Here is a 23,901-nt window from a genome sequence, read left to right on the forward strand (position 1 = left end):
CCATTATAGTTTTAGATTCAAAAATTCGCCATTACTAGGAGCGTGGCATCCTTAGTTGGCTCTCCCCCCTCCTCCTTCCCTTGGGGCTGAGAGCAAAATTGTTTCAAGCCGCCTGTCTGAGGGGGGGGAAAATCCCCCTCCCTCTAGTCGCGCTTCTCCAGCCAAGCCGAAAGTAAAGTTTAAACTGCTGGCAATTTTTCTAAGTTGGTGAAGGGGATGAGAGGGAGTTGTCACCTCACCGTACCGCAGCCACTTCCTTCAGATCGTCTTTTTCTTCCGTCAGCCTCGCAGCGAAGACGCCGGAGCGTCCCCCATCATGCTCCCCGGTGCCTAGAGTGAGGCGGGGGTCCCCCCCGGCCGCCGCCAATCCAGGGGATCCCCCGCGGTGCCGCACCTCTGGCAGGAGCCTCTACGGGGCGTCCTGTGCCCCCCAAGGAGTGGGGAGCCCACCGGGAAAGCGCGGGGCGAGCAAAGCTTGCCCGTCGCCGTCAGTCGCCGGAACCGGAAGTCCCACCAGGGCCTTCTTATCGACTTGACTGTAATTGCGTTGTCGATAAGGTACGCGAAAAGTAGGCAATAGGTGCCTCAAGTCTATTAGGTAGCCTGTAGGCTAAGAGAGCACCATCGCCGTAGGGCAACACATCACAAGTGAAGGTCAAGGGCAGTCACTCATTATACTGTAAGAGGACTGCCGAGGAAGTGAGAAGAGCCTTCATTCCTGAACCACTGAAACACCCCCTGCAATTTGCGGATGAGGTCTGCCCCATCCTTTGCAGCCAGTAAGATATCATCAAAATAAGGGACTACCCCATCTAGCCCTTGAAGCAGCCTTCCCATTAAACATTGGAAAATACCTGGGGCAACACAGATTCTGAACTGGAGCCTACAGCACCGGAATACCCCCATGTGTGTCACAATCATTTGGGCATTGTCCACAGGCAGCTGTTGATAAGCCTGTGCCATGTCCAATTTAGCAAAGATCCGTCCCTGTCCCAGGAAGTGCAGCAAGTGTTGCACCTCTGGGACAGGGTACGGGTTAGATTGCAAGGCTTTGTTCAAAGTATTTTTGTAATCTGCGCAGATCCTAATGAACCCGTCTGCCTTCACAGGGGTGACTATGGGAGTCTCCCACTGTGAATGATCGACGGGTTCCAGGATCCCTTGGCAGATTAATTTATCCAATTCAGCTTCCACTTTGGCCCTGAGTGTGAATGATACCCTTCGTGCCTTCAACCTAATAGGGGAAACCTGTGGATCTAAATTGAGCGTAATAAGGGTGCCCTTATAATTACCCAGTGTCCCATCAAACACATCTGTGTATTTGTTTGCGAGCTCCTCAAAGTCATCATCAACTGTAGATGTGTGAATGCTGGCAACAGTCAGGCCCAAGGGCTCAAACCACTCAATACCCAACAGGCTAGCCAATGGGTTGGCAACTACGATGAGTGGTAACCGGCCTTTAAACTCTTTGTGCTCGACCAATACTGCAATCTTCCCCAGCACCGGAATAGAGTTCCCCTGGTAATCTCGCAGGCGGCAACTGCAATGAGAAAGAGAGTCTTTAGAAAGATTAGGCATTAAGTGTTTCAGGGTTTGCCAGGAGACGATCGATTTGGCTGAGCTGGTATCGATCTCCATTTTGCATGGAGATCCTTCCATCAGTACTGTGAGGAAAAATAATTCTTGTGGCAGGTCGTCCTCAATAGCGGAGCAGGACGTCTTGTGCCTCCCAGTTTGCCTAGTGGTCTTCTTTTCTCTGTAGCTATCCCCTGCTGGCTGGGCGCGGGTGTGGAAGAGCGGCAAACGCTGGCCAAATGGCCCTTCCTCCCACAGAGTCTGCATACAGCTTCTTTTAAAACTGCAATTTGATCTGTAACGGTTGCCTCCGCAGTTGAGGCAACCCTCCTGTGGCCATTTGGCAGGTCTTGTTTTGAGGCGGTCAATTTCCTCAGAGTCTTTATCTACCACTCCCTCAAGGCTTCCCTGTTGGTTGACAGCAGCCGATTTCAGTCCTACAGAAGCTGATGGAGTTGGCAGAAATGGCTAAAATACAGCAATTACAGAAATTCTACCCAATAGTAATAAATGCAGTTTGTCCCATTTTTGTAAGTCCTCTAAGTATTGTAAAATCCCTAAGTATTTCACCTTTTTCTCAACTCTAAAACACAACTTTTATTATTATTATTATTATTATTATTATTATTATTATTATTATTATTATTATTATTATTTATTAGCGCTTATAGACCCCCCCCCTCTCCCAAAAGGGACTCGGGGCGGTGTACAGTCCGTAGCAAAAATACAACAAGTTAAAATTATTAAATAAATAGATATGTGAGGAGGATAAAAGATATGCCAAACTGTACAGCTGAATAAATAAATCAGGATATACAAAATTTGAAATCCCAATATCCTGTAAAATTAAATTTAAAAGAGACAATCCCTCTAAAAACCAATAAAAGTGTGTATGCCAGGAGGAAAACATTATAATTATGCCAGACCAGCAAGTCGGAACAAGTGAGTCTTCAATTTCTGTCGGAAGGAGCGGAGGTCAGTAGTGGTTCTAATGTCAGGGGGGAGGTCATTCCAGAGGGTTGGGCCCATCACAGAGAAGGCCCTACTCCTCGGTGTCGCCCGTTGGCATTGCCTAGTGGACGGCACCAGGAGAAGCCCCTCCCTGTGAGAGCGAATTGGCCGCAGGGATGTGTGTGGGAGGATGCGATCCCGCAAGTAACTAGGCCCTGTGCCATGGAGCGCTTTAAAGATGGTAACCAGAACCTTGAAACGCACCCGAAAGACCACAGGCAGCCAGTGCAGCTCGCGCAGGAGAGGTGTTACATGGGAGTACCTGGTACGCCCCATGACTACCCGCACGGCTGCGTTCTGAACTAGCTGCAGTCTTTGGGCGCGTCCCAAGGGGAGCCCCATGTAGAGAGCGTTACAGTAGTCCAGGTGAGACATCACCAGTGCATGCGTGACCGTGCGTAGGGCATCCCGGTCCAGAAGGGGGCGCAATTGGTGCACCAGGTGAACCTGGTGGAACGCCCCCCTTGCCACGGCTGCCACATGGTCATCCATTGACGGTCGGGCATCTAGGAGGACGCCCAAATTGCGCGCCCGTTCCACAGGGGGCAATTGTTCGCCCCCTATGGCCAGTGATGGAGTTAACTGGCTGAACCGAGGTGCCGGTAGCCACAGCCACTCGGTCTTGGAGGGGTTGAGTTTGAGTCTGTTGTCCCCCATCCAGACCCCGACGGCTTCCAAACACCGGGACATCACATCGACAGCCTCGTTGGGATAGCCTGGGGTTGAGATGTACAACTGAGTATCGTCAGCGTACAGATGGTACTCAACCCCAAAGCCACGGATGATCTCACCCAGCGGCTTCACATATGCGTTGAACAAAAGGGGCGAGAGGACCGACCCTTGCGGCACCCCACAAGAGAGTGGCCTCAGGGTCGACCTCTGCCCCCCAGTCAACACACATTGCATCCGGCCGGAGAGGTAGGAGCCGAACCACCGTAAAACGGTGCCTCCGACTCCCATCCCCTCCAGCCGGCGCAATAGGATACCATGGTCGATGGTATCAAAAGCCACTGAGAGGTCTAATAGGACCAGGATAGAGGAACAGCCCCTATCTCTGGCCCTCCAGAGATCATCAACCAACACGACCAAGGCTGTCTCTGTGCTGTGCCCGGGTCGGAAGCCGGACTGGCGTGGGTCTAGATATACGGATTCGTCAAGGCGACGTGGAAATTGCTGCGCCACCACATTTTTAGTCAATATATCACTGTTCTGAGATGACATATTATCAACATTGTTTTTTTCTTTGTTTATTTTAAAACCCGCTATCATCATGATATTGTACATTTTCAATAATATTCAAAACAGCCCTCACATTGTCTCTGAGCTGTCTTTTTGGCAGAAAGCTCAAGATTAATATTTTAATATAGAAAATTCTTAAAACAAAGATAAAGATGAAACCAGAAACCTTTCTTTTGTTTTTTAATGGAAAAAGACTTGTTGAAAATTTTTTGAACTTTGATCTTATACATGTTGACAGCAGGAAGATTACTGAACACATGAAAATGGAAGGACATTTCAATTTCCACCAAGCACGAATGGCTACAGAAGCTGATGGAGTTGGCAGAAATGGCTAAATTGACCATTTTGATTAAAGAAAAGAATATAAGTACTTTTGTTGCCACATGGAGACTGCTTCTGGACTTTGTGCTTGAGGTGGAAAAAAAATGAAACTTTGATTTTGGGTTTTACTGATAAGATTGATTTATTTTTATAGAATTGGTTATTGTTATGGAAAAGTAAAAAGTTGTGGTTTGTTGCTAATGCTTTATTTTACTGCAACAGAGGGAGTCGGAAGTCAACTTTTTTTTTTCCTCCATCCTTCCTCGCTTCTCTTTCCCGTTTCTGCCCCCCCCCCCTCCGGTATCTTCTTATTTGCTGTTATATTTTGTATTTTATTCTATAATCTTAAAAAAAAATTAAACAGAAAAAAATAATGTTGGGTCTTTCTACTTTGGAGGGGCATCTTCTCACACTAAGGTGCTCCTCAAAGACCCATAACCTGCAGTGACAGTATTTGGGATGGGGCTAAGTGGGTTCAAGTGGTCCGCATGGAATATGTAGCTTCTGAGGTCTCCTCCCTATCTCAGGATTGTTCTCATGGGTGGCTTTCCTTCTAACATAGCAAAAGCCTTGTCCAAACTCAAGGGTTGGTACACAGTTTGTGTATTTCTCTGCTACCTGGATGCAAGGTAGATTTTCTAAAGACCTAATAAATAAAGAAGCCCAGAGTGAGCAGTGTAATTTACCTTGTTAATGCAGACATATGCATAATAAATATCCTTTAAAAGAAGAAGCTGAACTAGTGCGCAAATATTCCAATGACAATCATTCACTTCTAGACTTATTACAGCAAGAAAAAGCACAAGAGGATTATGGCAGTAATATCAATGCTAATACATTTAAAGAAAAGCATACTCCTTCTGTTTCTTTGGCCTGACCACAAATCCCTTGCTAAATGCTGGATCATTTAATGCATTCCATGCAAGATTAACAATTCTTCTTCTTCAGATTCTTCCACTTACTGTTGCATATTCAGAATTCGCATTAGATACTTCAATTGCCCGGTTGCTTGGGTCCACTCTCACCTTTGCTCGTGTTACAAACTGAATCACTGATGAGGTGTCCTACAGATTGAAAAATAAGGAGAATTAAGGAACATTTTCAAACACACAGTTTTCAAAGACTCTTAATCATGGGCATTTTAAAATAAAGTTAGATGTGAAAGTTCAAAAGCAGTATTCTCACATTTAAAAGAAAATAAGATATTGCCAAATATCGCCAGCAGAAAACATCTTAAACTGAATTATTGCTGCATTATAATTAGAAGCAGATATTTGTATATAATTATTAAAATGTGCTTATATATTAAACATTTTATGATTAAAATAAATTCTAACATTGCATAGAATAATGTCTAAATATATATATTTTCCACTATAATCATTCTTGAAAAGAGCTTTAACACAAATGGCCAGCAGTTTCTTTTTAAAATAATTCTTACTATATTTTAAAATTATAAATGTCTTCTGGTGGAGTAAGATTACATCATATTAAAGGAAAAAATTGACAATTTAGAAATGAAAATATAATTTCCTCCTCTTATGTACATCAGGACAACAAAGTTCAAGAGAATTATTTTACACTGTGACTTAAAACTGAACATTGGCACAGCTCATATAATTAAGCAGCTCAACTAATTTAATGAAAACAGCTGGTGTTAGGCAACAATACATTCCTAAAACTTTTACAAATTACATCATATCATTCCAATACAGTACACACTGAGCATTCAGCAAGGACTACAAGAAAGAACCACAAATCAAGCTTAGCATAGTATGCTAAGTCCTTATTCTATCCATTGTTGACAGTAGTAAAATATCAAAAAATCTGAACATTATACTCAGTTTTATCAGCATTTAAAAGTGTATGCATTAGTTTTGAGCCTATCACTTACATTTTATATATCATATGTTACATACCGTGTTTCCCTGAAAATATGACATGTCCTGAAAATAAGGCCATGCCATATTTTTTGGGTAGGCAAAAATATATGCCCTCGCCCAAAAATAAGCCCCTTGGACACATACCCCCTCTGGCCAGGCAGAGCGCCACTCACCGACCTAGTGGTATTCCAAAAGTGCCAAGCTGTGGGAACTGGGGGTGGGTGGGTGGCAAAGGCGCTCGTGTTGCTTGGCATCTTCAGGATACTGCTAGATCAGTGAATGGCACTGTGCCCAGCTGAGACGAGGATTGCTGGGCAGCTGCTCTCTTGCGAGCAGGCTCTCAAAGAGCCGGGCACAGCCTCAGGGGCAAATGGCTGTGTTGCGCTGTCACAGCAGTGCAACACAACAGCCATGAGGTGACCACGTTCACGAGCAGCCACCCAGCAAACCCCCTTTCCAGCCGGGCATAGCGCCATTCACTGACTTAGGGCTCCCACGGTGTGGTCACTTCATGGCTGCAGTGTTGCACTGCTGTGACAGCACAACACAGCCATTCGCTCCTGAGGCAGTGCCCGGCTCTTCAGGAGCTCACTTGCAAGAGAGCAGCCACCCAGGAACCATAAAACAATAAGCCTTCCCCTGACAATAAGGCCCAAGCCATATTTTGGAGGTCAAAAGAAAATAAGACCCTGTCTTATTTTCAGGGAAACACTGTACTTACATTTCAATCTATCACCTTCATTGATGGAGTTATAATGAAAATCTAAAATTGGGGATTATTTGGTTTGCTCACTTGTTTTAAAACTAAAGAGCATCTTGAAAGAAGCAAAACAATGGTTTGCATCTTTTCTGATTCATTTCCCCCCCCCCGCTTCTGAGATTGCTAAAAAAAAAAAACCTTCTGATAGGATAAAGCAGTAATCCAAGTTTAAATCCAACTCCAAGGTGAATTATTAGAGAAAATTCAATATTATAGTGTAAGAAATAATGCTCACCTTCTTTAATATCTCTGTATTCAAAAGCATTTGCACATCTATGCTACGGGATTCAGCTTTTGCTAGTGAACTTAAATTACACCGTATAATTAAGCAGGATCTGCCTGGTTTTTCACAATCCTAAAGGATAACAAGTAAATAAAAGCAAATTAACAAAGGGGGAAAAGAATGATAGATAATCAATAAACCTTGTTCAGCTATCTATACAAGCAAATCTATCAGGATTGATTACATTCTTATTTTCCCTACTTTTGGTTTATTCCATCGTGTTTCAACATCATTTCTAACTTTTCTAATATCATTTCTAAGTACAAATTTGCATTGTTATATATGATTTTCTCCTAATGAAACACATTCTTGTATGTACTTTGTAGAGCAGGGATGTCAAACTCGATTTCATTGAGAGCCAGATCAGTGTTGTGGTTGTCCTCCAGGGGCTGAAGTGGGTGTGGCTGACTGGGTGTGGTCTGGGGGCATGGTGGGCTTGACGTCACTCACATGGGTGGTGAAATGCATGTCCGCCAGCCCTGGTATAATTCTCCAAGGTTAGAACAGAGATCCCCCCCTCTCTCTCTCACACACACACAAATAGAGGTTGGATCAGATTGCTCTGGCTCTCTTTCTCTCTCCCTCTCTCTCTCACACACACAAGCAGAGGTTGAATTAGATTGCTCTTGCTCTCTCTCTTTCACACACTCTCCTGCTCTCTCTATCTCTCTCTTACACATACACACACATCAATCTCTTGCCCTCTCTGTCCCCTCTCCTTCCCTCCTCTCACAGACACACACAGAGGTTGTATCGTGTGTGTGTGTGTGTGTGTGTGTGTGTGTGTGTGTGTTTGTGCCTATGGCAGCAATGGCGGTGCTTCAGTGTCTGGCCAGTGGAGTGCTTCTCACTCAGCCGCTTTCCTTCTTCTCGCCGTTCCCCTTCTCATTCAGACAAAGCTGCACTTTTCATTTATCTATTGCAGCGTAGCATCTTTGACAGTGGCAGGACTTGGGGTATAGTCAATCACCATTTGTGGCGCAGTGGAAAAGGCGGGAGGAAATCCCCCTACCACACCAGACCAGAACAGCCTGGTAGGGGGGATGGGGATTGACCATCCTCCAAATCCTACCACTGTCAAAGTAAATGCTGGGTGAAAATAGCTGAGTGAGGAGCACCTGCTGGCTGGACACTGAAGCACTGCCACTGCCACCACAGTGAGATATATAGAGTGATCCAATCCAACTTTTGTGTGTGTGTGTGAAAGAGAGAGGGGGGAGCAGGGAGGGGAGGGGGGAGGGAGGAGGGAGGGAGGGAGGGAGGGAGGGAGGGAGGGAGGGAGGGAGGAGAGAGAGAGAGAGAGAGAGAGAGAGAGAGAGAGAGAGAGAGAGAGAGAGAGAGAGAGAGAGAGAGAGAGAGAGAGAGAGAGATCCGATCCAACATCAGAGTGTTATAGCAGGGCTGGTGGGGTTGGGCTCTCTCTCTCACACACACCCACACATACACAGTGGTTTGATCAGATAGTTCTCTCACTCTCTCACCCCACCTCATGGTGGCAGCACCAACTATACTCTCAGCAAGGCAGTGGGAGGTGGAAGACAAAACGAGGCAGTGGGGGTAGTGGAAGATGAAACAAAGCAGAGAGTGAGAAGCTGCCCCATGCACTGGCTTATCTGAGGGTCCTGCAGCCAGGCCATCAACATCCTCCCAAATGCCTGGCCTTGCAGCGGTGGCTTCAGAAACCACATCCAGGACCTCATGTGGCTCCCGGCCCAATTCTTCTTGCTCACTGCCGCAATTTATAACTTGCCTGCAGGGCACTCAGGTAATGTGGGGTGTGGGTTATGCCAAACCCTCACCCTCCCAAGTGTAGCCACATCCCTTTACTAACCTGCTTTCCAGCTCTGTTCACTGCCGCCACATGGAGGGTGACAAAAGTAGTCTGTGGGACTACTATAAAAAAAATAGTTAAGACCTTCCAACTTCTCTCTCAAAAAGAATCTCACAAAGTTTTACCGTAGTCCCACAGATTACTTTTTTTGCTCTGCATGTGACAGTGGAGAACTGGGCCTGTGTGCGCCCAGCTCTTCCTGTGCGCATGCATGCCACCAGGATGGCGTGGGTGGGCCAAAGCAACATGGGCTGGCTCCTTACAGTTTACAAGATGGCCTTGCAGGCCGGTTCTGACCTCATCATGGGCTTGATCTGGCCTACAGGTCTTGAGTTTGATACCCTTGTTGTAGAGACCGTCACTGGATGAATTTTCATAAAACATGTTTCTTCTTATTCCTTAATATGATGCAGATTTTCCTGAATATCCTGAATTCAAATATTGTTACTACATTCTGTGACCAGCTTTCACAGTAGAAGAAGAGAAATAGTTTGGCACAACAATTCATTATCAGAAAAAAAAAAGAAAACGATAAACAATATATCGAATTAAAAAGGCTTTGGGGTCCAGGACTTTAGTTCTGGATGGGGATGCACTGTCCCAGACAGTCTCTACATGCAACACTAGCTAGTTTACTTTATTTTCATTGCACTTTGTACAATGAAATTAAATGTCATCTTCATAGTACATTATAACTATAAAAAACCACAAATACACATCCTTCACATTCTATACAATTGAATTGAAAACCCCCAATATTGCCTTAATATTGCACTATATAGTAGAATTCAATATATTTATTGCTTTGGGAGAGAAGCTGTTTTTCAGACTATTTGCCCTTGTTTTTATTATCCTGTACCATTTGCCAGATGATAATAGTTTAAAAAAAGGGTGCCCAGGGGAGATGGCTCTTTAAGAATGTTTTGAACTTTCTTAAGGCAATGGGAGTTATAAAGCTCTTTGAAAGAGGAGAAAGGGCAACCCATGACCCTCTTGGCAATGATGTTAACCCTGTAGAGCACTGTCTTATCTGCCACTGTGCAATTGGCAAACAATACACAGGTGCAGTAAGTAAAAGTTATGGTGCTACTGTAGAAAGTCACCAGCAGTATTTCATTCAGCTATTGTTTCCTGAGAAGTCTCAGGTAGTATAATCTCTGCTGGGCCCTTTTGACCAGACTGAGCATGCTGGGTCCTCTTTTATGATAACACCCAGAAACTTAAAACTGGCCACTTGCTCACCCTAAAATTTTATCATAGGAACCATATGCTTATCCATATAGGACTTTATACTTTAGATTGGAGGTTAGAGAAACACAACAGGCTTTGCATGGAAAAGGTTTTGGACAAAGACTTCTACTGAAACCCCTGGAGATTGCTTATTTTTAGGCCTAAACTGATCTAAATCAGCATCCAACTTCCATTTTCCTTTATATAGATTAACTTGCACTGTATCGAAATGACAGTTTTTTTGACAACCACTTTAAGAATTCAGCTTGGAGCCTGTTCACAGTTATAAAGGAATTGGCTTTTAAAAGCTTTTCTCAGACTTTTAATATGAGACTCACAGATGTAATGCAACATACGTTCTACTAACAATACAATTTCTGGATGCTTCATACCAAATGCAAATCCCTCTCAGATCATTGTTACCTAAATGAAAAGAAGCATTCCTTAAAAGCCCTGGGAACAGAGATAATAACTTTTTTTTTCAGGCTGACTCCCCTGACTTAACTGGTATAAGAGGGAGGGACCCAAAAGCACAGTCAATTTGCAGGATTCTGTTACTTTAAAATAAATTGCAGTTCTAGTCTTGTTATAGAATTGGTTTCTTGATTTGGTCTACCTTAGAGGGCTGAAATTGCTTGCTACAATCTAAAATTAAGACTTTAATTGAAAAAGCATGAAAGTATTATTGCTTAAATTTTTGTTCAGTCACTAGGTTACGTCACTGATACTACCTAACCATCTCATCCTCTGCTGTCCTCTTCTCCTTATTACTTATATATTTGTACATTTTAAGTTTTTTACACAACTATTATTTTGGTAGATATGTGGCTTGTGTTTTTCCATTTGCAATAAATATCTTCTGGAATATTTCATGCACACATTTGGGGAAAAATATATTAATCGAAATTATTGTTGCTAGCTTAAAATTGTCCCATGTACTCAAGGAGCACAGCTTTGTTTAGCAGCAGTGGAAATTATATACATATATTGTATTTTAGAAGGAAGATGTGGGCTTTCAAACTATTCAAAGTGTTAAGGTTTCTTACCAGTACTTTCCTCCCAGACTTGGTAAAAAATGCAAATATTGTGTGAAAAATATTCTCCTTTTCTTGAGGAATGACACATGGTGTTGAGTTATTATGAAAAGAGCAGTTTCCTTTGTCCTGAGCAACCTAAGAAAGATCACAAAGCACACCCTGTAACTTTGTACACCTTTTTGGGACATTTTGATATATATCTTATTATTCATTTGCTGTAGTTGCTGATAAAACCTATAAGGTTTGCATGAAATGGAGTGATGATTATATCTCAACAATATTATTGTTATTTACTAAGGCTCCACCCACATCATTGTGGAAATCTTAAACAGTAAGATTGCAAGAAAAGAACTCTCAAAGCAAGAGCTACCATGGGAAGGAGATCCCCCCCACCCCCAATTCACATACTTGTGAATTTTGGAGTTGTAATCCTTACCTATGCCGAAGGAATCAGGGTAGGATGGTTTGTTATAAATAATGCTATGTCTGCACTTATTCTGATTGTTCAGTTTTCAAACTGTAATTCAATATGTTTCATCAATCACTAATATCATCAGTCACATCTCTAACTAACACATAGAACCAAGGAAGAGATGAATCATCCTGTATAGATTTTTATACTCCTTTAAGAGCCACTTTGATGAATAGGCTGTATTTTACATGGCAACAAATATATTTGGACTGTTTCAGCAACCAGAATGGACATTATTAACCTTATTAGGTAAAAACAATAAAGGCTTTCGAAATTGGAAAAGAGGAAATCCAGATGCCATATAGTATATATGTGATTTATTTTATTTTAGAACCTTACAAGGCATCCAAAGACAGAGTTTATATGTAACATTCCTATGCTCAAGTGCTCAACAGCTGAAATTCAAGACAGTGCTTACATTTGGCCTTTCTTGGATGACAAAGGAGGCTAATTTATGTACTGTAAGGATGCCAGATGATATTGATATTAAGTGTAGCTTCTCAGAAGATACCTCCAAACAGCTGTTATAAGATGCAAGTTGTTTAGACTGAATGAAATCCACCACACATGAATTAAGTCCAGGACAAAATGAATCTCATTGTTTTACTGATTGAACAGAATTACCAAAATTGTCTGAGTCAGACTGAAAGAAAGTTCCTAAAATAATTTTGTAAACAACACTGCACTGTTGTTTCTGCTCCCAAGGTAACATAGACCTTGTACTATGTGTTGCAATGTCCAGAATCCCTTGATCATAAATACCAAAATGTCCCATTGCCCCACCATTTTAGGACATGGAACATGAAAATTGAATTTCTCAAATCCTACTATAAATTTGATGTACATTTTTATAAAATACAAAAATTAACAAATAAAACCATATGTTGTTTGTTGATGACTTTTACTATTCATGCATTATTTTTATTTACTTGTTTTGACATTGTTGTACCCCATCCAGGACTACAATAGGCTGAAATATTGTGAATTAGTCAATAAAATAAAATTTAGAGAAACTTGTTCTGATCAGTGCAAGTTACAATTAAGCTCACTTTGCCCATTTTTTCCTCAAGGAAAAAAAATATGGCTCCCGGGTACCAAAATATTGCCCTCTTTGTCTTACAACAGGCATCAAAGTTACTGCCAGGTCCCCATAGATCCCTATCAGTTCGCCTCCTCCTAGTATATGTTTTGTATATGTCGTGGTATATGTTTTTGGTATATGTATGTTTGTCTATATATTTATTTCCTATGTTTTGTTGTACGCCGCCCCGAGTCCTTCGTGAGAGGGTGCGGCTAAGAAATAAATATTTATTATTATTATTATTATCAGGGTGCTGCCATTCTGGCGGAAGAAAGGGGCTTTGGTATTTTTATGACCTGTTATCTGCTTTGGTCTTTCTTTACTTTGATGTATCTTCCTGAGCTGTGGAGGGGGGAAGGATTGTCTCCACTTTCAACAATTTTTCTGGTTCCTTTTCTACCTCTTTGTTACCTTTTAATGTTGCTCGTGCTCTTTTTAACATTTCCAACAACCCCTCAAACATCCCACCCGCCATGATCAAATTTAACACACTTTTAATATTTTTATATTTTACCACAATTAATTTAGTCCTTCTTCTTAATTCTTCTCTTTGATATCAGATCCCAAGATAATCCAATCCTTTTTCAAAATTCAAAAGTTCAATATTTTCTTCCAGTGTAAATAAAATAAAGTCAAGTAAAAGGATGGACCACACCCTTCTTCTATTCCTTTGTTTCAAGATGATATTATGTTTCCTCTTGCCAGTAGGTGGCTTTTTTTGTTCCTTTATGTAATCAGATCACCAATTTCTTAAATCTTGTTGGTAATCAAACCAAAAGTTCAAAATCCATATTCCAATTATCCTGATCTTTCCTCTTTTTTTTAGTTTTAGGTTTTTCCAATTCCAAATTTATTAACAAAGTTCTTCTTGGTCTCAGTACTCCATCACCGATAGCTTTCCCCTCCTTTTTTTACATCCTCCATATTCCCTGTGACACTTAACTGCTAGTCCCTTCGGGGAGAGGGGGCGGTCTAGAAATATTGAAAATAATAAATAAATAAATAGCTTAGCTCTGGAAATTTTTAAGGTCCAACATTTGTTTCTCTTATTCTTATATCAGCCAATCTTCCTCTGAATCAGACACTCCATCCATTTCTCCACAACTGCACAAATCTTGTTCCAGATGCCCCGACGCTAGAGCGGTCATACGAAGATTGGTGGCCATCCCTCAAAAAACACATTGAAAGCTATGTAGCCAACTGTCCCATCCATGCAGCTGCTAAGCAAAGGCAAGGGAAAATACTTGACTTTCTGCAGCCAGTAGAAGAGTCTTCAGCACAGTGGAGAGATATTTCTATGGGATTTATAGTAAAATTGCCAGAAAGTGCAGGAAACACTGTTATCTAGGTGGTCAGTGACCTATTCTTCAAACAGATCACTTCATCCCATGTCAAAAGATCTCCACTGCCAAAACTGTCCCTTCACCACAGGTACCATGGTGCCCCATGTCGCATAATCTCCGACGGTGTGTGTGTGTGCCCAGTTTACATCCAAATTTTGGAAGAGCATTTCTGGCCTTTTTGATCTGAATTCAAGTTATCATCACCAAACTAATGGTGGAATGTAACAGACAAACTCAGTTCTGGAGCAAGGGTCTAAGACTGTTCACCTTGTACCCTTGGCCGCGCCTGCTTCACCACCAGAGTTCTGCCTCCAGCCATTGATTCCTAATGTTTCTCCTTGGCTGACATGCATCTAGCCAATGGGCCCCAGCCCTTCCATCCCAGGTCCTTCGCCATGGCCCATTCGCCGAAATACGTTTCACCCCAAACTTTTGGGTACACAGGAAAATTTGCCGCCAGCCAATTGGCAGCCAGAAGCCACGGCACAATCAATGCTTTGGGGGAGGTGCTACAGAGAAATTGTATATTGTTGAGGCCTTTGAGGCAAGGAGAGGCCAGGCAAGGTGTCCCTTGATGTCAGCTCCAAAGAAGACAAGAGAACAGTGCCTGAAAACAACTCCTTATCACCTTCCCAGCCAGTCGTGGGTTTCAAACTTTTTTAGAACCTATTCTGTAGGTGTGGCCTGTATTATGGGAGTGACTGGGTGGGAGTAGCTTGGCGGTCATGTGACCGGGTGGGAATGGCCAACTTTGGAAATGTGGTGAAACTCACTTAATGGCGCTCTTGCTTAGCAACCAAAATTTTGGGCTCAATTGTGGTCATAAGTTCCCTTCCTTTCTTCCTTCCTCTTTCCTTCTTTCTCTTTCTTTCTCTCTCTCTCTAACTTTCTCTTTTTTTCTCACTCTCCCTCCATTTCTTCCTTCCTTCCTTGTGTTTATCTCTCCCACTTTCTTTCTTTCTCCCTTCCCTCCCTCCTTTCTTCTTTCTTTCTCTCTTTCTCTATCTCTCTCTCTCTTTCTTCTTTCTTTCTTTCTTTCTTTCTTTCTTTCTTTCTTTCTTTCTTTCTTCCTTCCTTCCTTCCTTCCTTCCTTCCTTCCTTCCTTCTTTCTTTCTATATCTAAGATTTGATGAAAGCAGTCACAAGTTTAGGGTGAATTAAATCTTTCTCCAAAACTTAAACCAGGATTCCAACAAAAACCTCTAGATCTAACTCAGGTTTTGACTTTTATCCAGAGCCCACCCCACTAGCTTCAAATGTTCGGGACAGATCAAGTCTCTCCAGCCCTTTCTCAATAGAGGGGGAGGAATAAGATACCACCTATGTCTAGTCTACAATGCACCCCTTGTAGCAGTTCCAAGAAGATTCCACAATTTGATTCAGGACATCCTGAGGGCACAGATCAACCCCCAAGTGGCTTCAACAGAGATAGTGAACAACCATAGCTGCAAAAAAATACAATCCTTCCATTCCCCCCCCCCCAAAAAAAATCTATCCCTTACCATCCAGCCTCAACCAGTACCTATCCTTCCTTCCCACCTCTCTCTCTCTCTCTCTCTCTTTCTCTCTCTCTCTCTCTCTCACACACACACACCATCACAACTGATGAAGCTTCTTAGATGAGAAGTGAAACATTTTGTTCTTCTTCCTCAAGAAAAAAACCATCCAGTTGTCTTTTTGACAAAGGACCTTTGAAACATAAAAGAGCTGTCATGGGACGAAGAGCTTCCTGCTACAGGCGCTGTCTACCTGCATCCGCGAATGCCTTCAAGCAGCAGCTTCAGGCACCTGCTCGCGGCTGACAGTTCCATTCGGGAGCGGAGGCAGCAGCAGCGGTGACGATTGCAACACAGGATGCCCCGGAGCCCAGGCATTTTGGGGACCTTCGCAGGGCTAGGAATCGGCTGAAAAACAAGCCTGCTGCTGCTTCCAAACGCCGCATCTTCATTCTGGAAGCAGCAGATGCGCCTGTTGCAAGGCCGTCCTGTGCTCCAGCCTGGCTGGGGAAGACAGGTGATCTTCGCTCCCAAGCCTACCCTAGATGGGCCGCCTCAGTCGGGCCAGCCGCCGGTCAGGCCAGGGCAACCCTGCGCCCATCCGTTCGCCCACCGAGCAGTAGCTGGGTGGGTGCTGGGCGAACCCCGTTGCCCCGGCCAAGTGGCGGCCGCACCTGCTGCTTACCTTGAAGGCGACATCATGGAATTCGCCACTGCTGCTGAGGGAGGGCCAGCTGGGCAGCGCCCGCCCCATTGGCTGCCCCCTCCTGGGCCATGCCCATGCCCCTGCCTGGCCAGCATTTTTTAAAAGAAAACCCCGAAAAAGCCACAAGATCTGGAGAGACAGGCGGTCGGTCTTTTTTGTGGGGGAGAAATCCCCAGAACCAAGTTGCCCAGCACCCTGAAGAGGTCTGCGTGGGACTCCAGCAGCTGCAAAGTGTGGCATGAGGGGCAGAAGCCCACGAACCCAGTGGGGAACCTAAGCAAAGGAAGAGGTGGAGAGCTGGATGGAGGAAGGAACTCTAGTTCGGGGACTTCTGCCCCTCGTGCCATGCTTTGCAGCTGCTGGAACCCTGCATAGACCTTTTTGAGGTGCTTGGCAACCTGATTCTGGGGGGGAGGGATTCCCAGAACCAGGTTGCCTAGCACCCCAAAGAGATTTGTGCAGGGCTCTGGTGGCTGCAAAGCGTGGCACGAGAGGCAGAAATCACCAAACTCAGTGGGGCAACGCAATTCCAGCAGTAGCAGCACGGCTTTTTGCAGCAGCATGCTGCCCTGATCAACCTGCCTTATGGAAACCTTTGCAGCCCGCTCTGCGTGGAGTCGAGTTGGTGGCAGGCAGCCCTCGCTAGGGTTTCCCCCTTTCTCTGCCCAGCTCTCCGCCTCCTCCTTTGCTTAGGCTCTCCACTGGGTTTAGGAGCTTCTGCCCCTCATGCCACGCTTTGCAAGCATGATAAGGCAGGGAGAGAGAGAGAGAGATCAAGTGGTGACCAGGCAGGCAGGGGGAGCGAGCGAGGGTGGACAGGCCAGGGGAGGGAGCGTTCAGGTATAGTGCCACCGGACCAATGGGTACTGAAAGGCACGGTAAATTTGACTATCCGGTACTCCTGTACCAGTGCATACCGGGTAAAACCCACCCCTGTTCCCAGCCTAATGTTCTCACAGCAAGTCAACACCTGGTGATTGGCTTGCGCTGGACTGAGCAGTGAGGACAGGTTTGAATGAATAACTTTTAATCTAACATTTTAGCGTGGGAATTTCAGACCCTACCTATCACTGTCTTCCAATAAAAGTTCCTTTTGAAATGCTCACATATACAGTATATCACCTGAATATCTGGAAGCATTTGATAATTTTCATTGGAGTAAATTGGATGAGCTGTTGAAACAGACTGACCTGTGACCTGAACACATAGAAGATTGAATAGAACATTGATTATACAGTAGGCTTTCCCCAAATCCTCTTTCTCCAACTATCAGTAAGATTCTGGAACCACATAGAAGAAATCAAAAGAGGGCCAAGAAAGGGAAAGCATTTGGAGATATACAAGTAGGAATGTTTTCCTATTGATGTAAAACTATTTTAGATTCAAACCACTGTGCTAATATTGACATTAGTAGCAATTTACAAAGGAACGTCAGTAATATCTTATAAAGCTATTTAGGCTGGAGTGCAATGGATTTGAACTTGCTCATAATTAAAGTGAATAGTTTCCTCCCTTCTTCATATTTCAGATTTTCACCCATGAGCATTTTAATGTCATAAGTTAGCACTGCATTAGATCATACTTTCATCTTGAAATGTAAATCCGTGGATATGCACATGTTACTATACATGTTACTATAAACATACCAGTAAAGCTTTAAAAAAGGCTGCACAATAGCTTACCATCATATGTTGAATATGAAACATATCAGCTCCAGTAGCTGAGAGACGATTGGGAACTGAAATGTCAACAAAAGATCCAGGAAGGGTACTTGGCCCAGCATTGTAGACCTTCAAAAAGATAGGAACAAATAGGATAGGTACATGCTTCAAAAATGTATGACAAGACAGCTATCTTTCTGTTTAGCCCCAATCTTTTCCAGACCCTTAATGGCTGACAACAGAAAAAATATTTTTAGGAACCCATGTTAAGGATAAAGGAACATATTCTATAGCAAACTACTAATCTGAATGTAGAACTTCAGAACATACATTTGGTGAAGCTTATTTGAAAGCATGTATACATCAGTGGTGGGATACGATCGGTATGCCGGCGAGCAGCTGGAGCATCGCAGGTGGTAAGTAGACATACGTGCGCTGCACACATTCACGTGGTAGATGCCAGGCCCCGTTGCAGCATACCGTTTGAAAGGGATCCGGAACCCACCACTGGTATACCCAAATATAAATATTAGATATGGATAGATGGATACGCGCGCGCACGCACACACGCACACACGGAAGGAATCCAGCTATAGCCACCATAAACTTCAACTGCTGCATACAAATGAAAGCATTGGATATTGTATCGGAGTGCAAAGGTTTGTGGTAATGAACATAGATACATGAAAGTTGTTTGAATCTCAACAGCAAAAGAGATGTAACATCCCTTGGTTTTTGAATTTACTTTATTGGAATTATACCTAAATTTTAATGCTATTACAATTCCTTTAAACCATGGCATTTTTTCTATTCAAGGGCAGAATCAGCTGACTTTTTACTAGTTACATCTGTGTTACTTTTTAAGTATAATTTTCCAAGCAAAGTAGCAGCTGTGCATTATCCACAGCAGGGGTCCTCAAACTACAGTCCACCAACACAATGTACCCGGCCTGCAGAGTTGTGGGATTAAGCCCTGCCCCCACCCCGCCCAGCCACTCCTCGCATAGCTGGATTTTCCTGGCTGACGGGGGCTGGGGAAGAGTTGCTGCAACTGCCAGAGAGCATGGGGGATGGCCAGGGATTGCAAGGTTCCTGTCTGGCAGCAGGGACTCTGCAGCTGGCCCTCCAAGAAGCAGGCATGGCGGCGGCAGCACTTGCATCAGCAGTAGGCAGAGCGGGGACGGGTGAGGCACGTGATGCAGACCACCGGACACACATGCTCCATCTCATGTGACTGGGACAGGGCAGATGGTTGCCCAATGCATCCAACCCACGGGATCACATTCATCTCCCTTGTGCCTCTGACACCCACCCAGTGACATGACCAACTACCCATACCTACCCAGAAAGCCCCCCCAAATGGTCTGATTGTGAAGTGGCCCCCAGTTCAAAATGTTTGAGGACCCTGATCCACACTATTCTGTGAATTAAGTTGTTTTACATCAGTGATCAATAGAAAATAGACTATGATATATTTACGCATGGAATTCAGAGATACATTAGAATTGACCCAAAGGATTAATTTCCCACATAAATTTTCATTGATGTTTTAGAATACTTTTTTCCCATGATGGAGGAGGGTAGGGTATAGTGGAAAAGCATGAAAATATTCAATCATTGAAAAAAGCATTGTTTTTACTCTGGCATCTCCTATTTTCCATATGATTTGCTTTAAGAATTCGTAACTAGGGGGGGGGGGAAAGCTCCACAGCTGCTGTTATGAAGAATGAATATAGGGGCAATTTTTTTTAAAGCAGAAATGTCAATCTTTGTTCATTTAAGCAGTTTTTCAGAAAATATTTTCCTACCATGCTAAAGGAAATCATTGTTTTTGATCTAATTGCTTTTTGTTTAGATACAATTCTCTTTTTGAAAGTCGTCAAGCAATCAACAGATTAATTTGGTATTCATCTTCTGTTTAGTCACCATTTCGGTGATACAGAGTCAGCTAGATGTTTAGATTGGATATGGCATTTTTATCTACCTGTCCAATCCTTCCCAAGGACCTGGAGAGGCAAATGTTGTAATGGTGTTAAAGGTATTGTCATAGGATGGAAGCTGTTCCAAGTAATTGCCTTTTGCAATTGATTGATGAGGATTTTTTCAGTGCCAATGGTATTCAAGTGGTACTCCAGATGTTTTGTGATTGCATCCATGATGATTTTCATTATTGGCATTCTCTTTCACTACAGCTTTCTATTTCTACTTTGCAGATCCTTATATTTTGTGATTCTGTCTCTTTTATTCATGTCTATTACCCAAACTTTTTGTCTTTTTTATTGACAATTGTTATGTAGTCCTTATCTGTTTGAATTCTAAAGTCTCAGAATCCTTTAGCTTCTTCATTTTCTATTACTTAGTCTACTTTGCGGGCAAACCTTTTCTTGTTTGCAAGCAAATGGCATTTCTTGTAGATCTTCCAATGGATCATTTTTGCTACTTTGTCATATCATCGTTTGTGTGATCTTTTTGCAGAATCTACCTAGGTGGGCCAGTTTCTTCAACTACTTTGTGGAGACAGTATTTCCTAGTGTTGCTATCTTCTGAATTCTGGCTTTTTATGCATTTATTCCAGATGTGGATTTCTGCCTGTTCGCCCCAGATCAGGTGAACCAGTAGTGGCAGTGGCGGGAGGCTCCACCCACCCATCTGGACGCTTCTGCGCATGCGCGCAAGCGAGCATGTATGAGCAAACTGGCAGTAAAATAAATTGAAACCCACCACTGATTTGTTCTTAAGATTTTGTCATGTGCAGATAGAAGTAGACCCTCTATCTTTCTTCAGTTTTCCTGCTTTTAGCCATTATTAGGTTTTGTTTTTAGCTGTTCGTTTGCTTTTTTTTTAACGTACTGGCCATATAATAGTTTGCCTTGCCATATCTCTTTGGTATCCTTCATTTGATCTTCCTTGTTAGCCAGTTTGGCCTCTCCAGGACTTAGTAGGCCTTCATTTTTATTATTTCTGTCTTGCATCCTAGAAATGTATATGGAGCTTGACAGAAAGACTTTCCTTTGTATTAATAATGCCAATAAATTTACAATTTTTAAAGAAAAACATACTCTTTGAAAGCATCAAAAGTTAGAATCTATGACCCTACAATGGATTTGAGGCACTCACAGGGTGGTTAGAATGTGCATTCCTTAAAAAAATACCCTCTTCACAGTCTGTATGGTTATGCCTCAAATTGCAACAAAAAAAATTCAAAGTACTCAATTACATGGCATGGCCTTTGGAGGAAAAATCAGTTGCACAAGCAAAAAAAGCAAAAACAAAACCCTGAACTCCTATCTTAGGCCTTTTAATCACAACCTATATCCAACCTGTTATTATTTTAATATTTTGCCCATAATACCAAGAAAATAATTAGATGGCATAGAACCCTAAAATCCATAAGCTTGTTAACCATCAACTAGAAAAACATCTTATAATCCATTTACTCATTTTGGGGGTTTGGAGACATATGAATTATGAAAATGTGAAGTGGCATGTTTATGCTTCAAGTCTGGCTTGAGCATTCCTGCCATGTCCATTAGCTATTCCATACAGAAATCAAACTTCTTCTAGGCTTACACAAGAGATAGAAAAAATACTGGTACTTGTTTCAGTTGGAGGCATTAAGAAGGTTATATCTTGCCTGTTTTAGATCCAAATGCTGCCCATCACCAGTACACATGTATCTGTCAGTGTTCCAAGTAATACCCCTAATGAAAAATAACTCCAAGGCTTGAGGTTCCTCAAAGCTACATTTTATTAGAGATATCATATTGACAGAGCTTCCAGGTTTGAAAGTTGAAAGTTCAAGACCCTGCCTCACACCCATGTGTCCATAACTCAGTCCAATTAGATACTGTCCCAACTGGAGATATCTTCCAGTCACTCCCATACAGGTGCAGGGGCAAGTTGTCCATGACTCTTTGGGAAAGGAATGTTGTTATGGCTATACATCCACCATGCTCCATACAATCCCCCTTCCCAGTTTCCCCCCGTTTCAATTGTCTGAAGGCCCAATTCAAAATATGGCTTCCACCCTTCATCAGAAAGGCGTGCCCTGTAAAAGAATAACATAAGAATCAAAAATCATATATTAGACACCCCTTCCTCCCCAAGGGGGACCCTTTGCCTTATTGGGGTACTTATCATGGAACTACTTCACAAGCCTATCTGCCTTTGCATCCCAACTTTTTACCCATGTGGCCTCTGACAAAGGTTACCCCTTCCAATGAACTAGATATAGTAGCCTTCCTCTATAAAATCTAGAGTATATGATCTTTTTTTCTTCATAGTGAGTTTCCCCCTGTTTTGGAAGTGGCTGGGTTTGAGGTCTCAATCTTGAGCCTCGTGCTGGCTTTAACAGGTTGTGATGGAAAACAGGATGGATTTTCCCTAATATGCGGGGAAGGCTAAGCTGAACTGTCACTTGATTTCTCACTTTCACTAATGGAAATGGACCTAAGAATTTAGGTCCCAGCTTTTTGCTAGGTAGCTTAAGCCTTATATATTTAGTTGAGAGAAACACTCAATCGGCCACTCAGAAAGGAGGCTGCAGAGATTGGTGCTTATCTGCCAGTCTTTGTACTTGTCAGCTGCATCCGCTAGTGCTTTCTTCTTATTTTCCCACCCCTTTCTCAACAACTCTATCCACTCTGTCAAAGGCATAGAGGAGGGGAGCTCCATGGGTAGTTCTGATATGGGAACAAATTCCATGCCACTTTGATCTGGAAAGGTGTCAAACTGGTGCTGGAATGGACTGCATTGTTGTAAGCCACTTCTGCAAACGGTAGCAAATCCACCCAGTTTTGGTAATCCACATAACTTCTTATGTACTGTTCCACCATTGTGTTTGCATGTTCTGCAGCTCTGTTCATACTCGGATGAAAAGCCGAGCTAAGTCCTTGTGTGCATTCAGCTGATTTCAGGAACTCTCTCAAAAATTTGGTGGTAAACTGGACTCCTCTGTCAGAGATTATCCGGACAGGGATTCCATGTAGTTGGTAAACTTGCTTGATGAAAAGCTTGGCTAGCTTTTTGGCCAATTGTAGATCGGAGCAGGCAGTAAAATGGGCTTGTTTTGAAAACAAATCTACTACAGTCTAGATCACTGTATTCCCCTTTCAGGGAATTTGATGATGAAGTCCAATCTCTTCCCAAGTTTGGCTAAGGCTCGCGACTTGCTGTAGGAGTCCAGGGGTTTTTCATGGTCTCATCTTCATGGTAATGAGGAAAAGAGCAATCCTCTGTTACAGCAAGAGGAACCCCTTGAATCCGGCATGGTAGAGACTGGCCACTATGGTTGGATCTGGAAACATGACAGCCTGATTGAATGGAGGAGGAAGCAAAGAGAGGGAAGCAGCGGGAAGTATTGGTGGAGATCAACGAAACGGAGTGAGATACTGGGTTGTTTTTCAAAGATTTTGAAACCTACAAGCTGGTGGGCAAGTGAGTCTCCAAGGTGGGGAAAGCGGCGCTTTAGTGGTAGGAGTGGAACCTTGAGAAGACTGAGATTGGTATTGACAGAAGGAGGGAGTGACGAACGGTCTGAGCTGGTGCTTGTTGAAAAATTTTAATAGACAGACTGACTATTTGGATTGAGACTGTGACTAGTTACTGCAATTTGGGAAAATATCTACAAGAAGTTTTTTTTGAAAGGGGATGGAGACATCAAGAACTGGAGGTGGAAGTGAAGTGAAAGTGACAGTGACAGTATTAAATAGAGGGAAGGCAACATCTTAGATACAAGGAGATGAAGAGAAGCTGGTACAATAGTAATAACTAAGGAATAAAGAACTCTTTAATCATCTTAAAATTTGGGTGGATTTCAAATGGGATACAACTGTATAGGAGTTTTGTATATATACCATTTATTGTATAATTGTTTATATAAAAATCAAATTTGGAATCTTATATAGCTAGTATATTGATATGTTATAAAGAATTAATTGAAAAAGAAATATGTGTGTATGTATGTGTGTGTG

At 42.9% G+C, this 23,901-nt stretch overlaps 1 protein-coding gene across 4 annotated transcripts in view; it reads right to left on the minus strand.

The window, feature by feature from the left end:
- ITGA9 (integrin subunit alpha 9) overlaps positions 1 to 23,901 on the minus strand; it is a 541,618-nt gene that overhangs the window by 110,072 nt on the left and 407,645 nt on the right. For 3 of the 4 annotated variants that reach the window (XM_081971274.1, XM_081971275.1, XM_081971273.1), the window contains exons 23-26: positions 17,951 to 18,058; positions 11,180 to 11,305; positions 7,025 to 7,144; positions 5,109 to 5,210 (exon numbers count right to left, since the gene is read on the minus strand). In XM_081971274.1, coding sequence (XP_081827400.1) covers positions 5,109 to 5,210; positions 7,025 to 7,144; positions 11,180 to 11,305; positions 17,951 to 18,058 — 456 coding nt within the window. Of the gene's footprint in view, positions 1 to 5,108; positions 5,211 to 7,024; positions 7,145 to 11,179; positions 11,306 to 13,077; positions 13,696 to 17,950; positions 18,059 to 23,901 lie in introns of those variants that run through there. The other variant, XM_081971276.1, reaches the window with a different exon arrangement.

Source organism: Natrix helvetica (assembly GCF_964273705.1).
Source record: "Natrix helvetica genome assembly, chromosome: Z".
NCBI lineage: Eukaryota > Metazoa > Chordata > Lepidosauria > Squamata > Natricidae > Natrix > Natrix helvetica.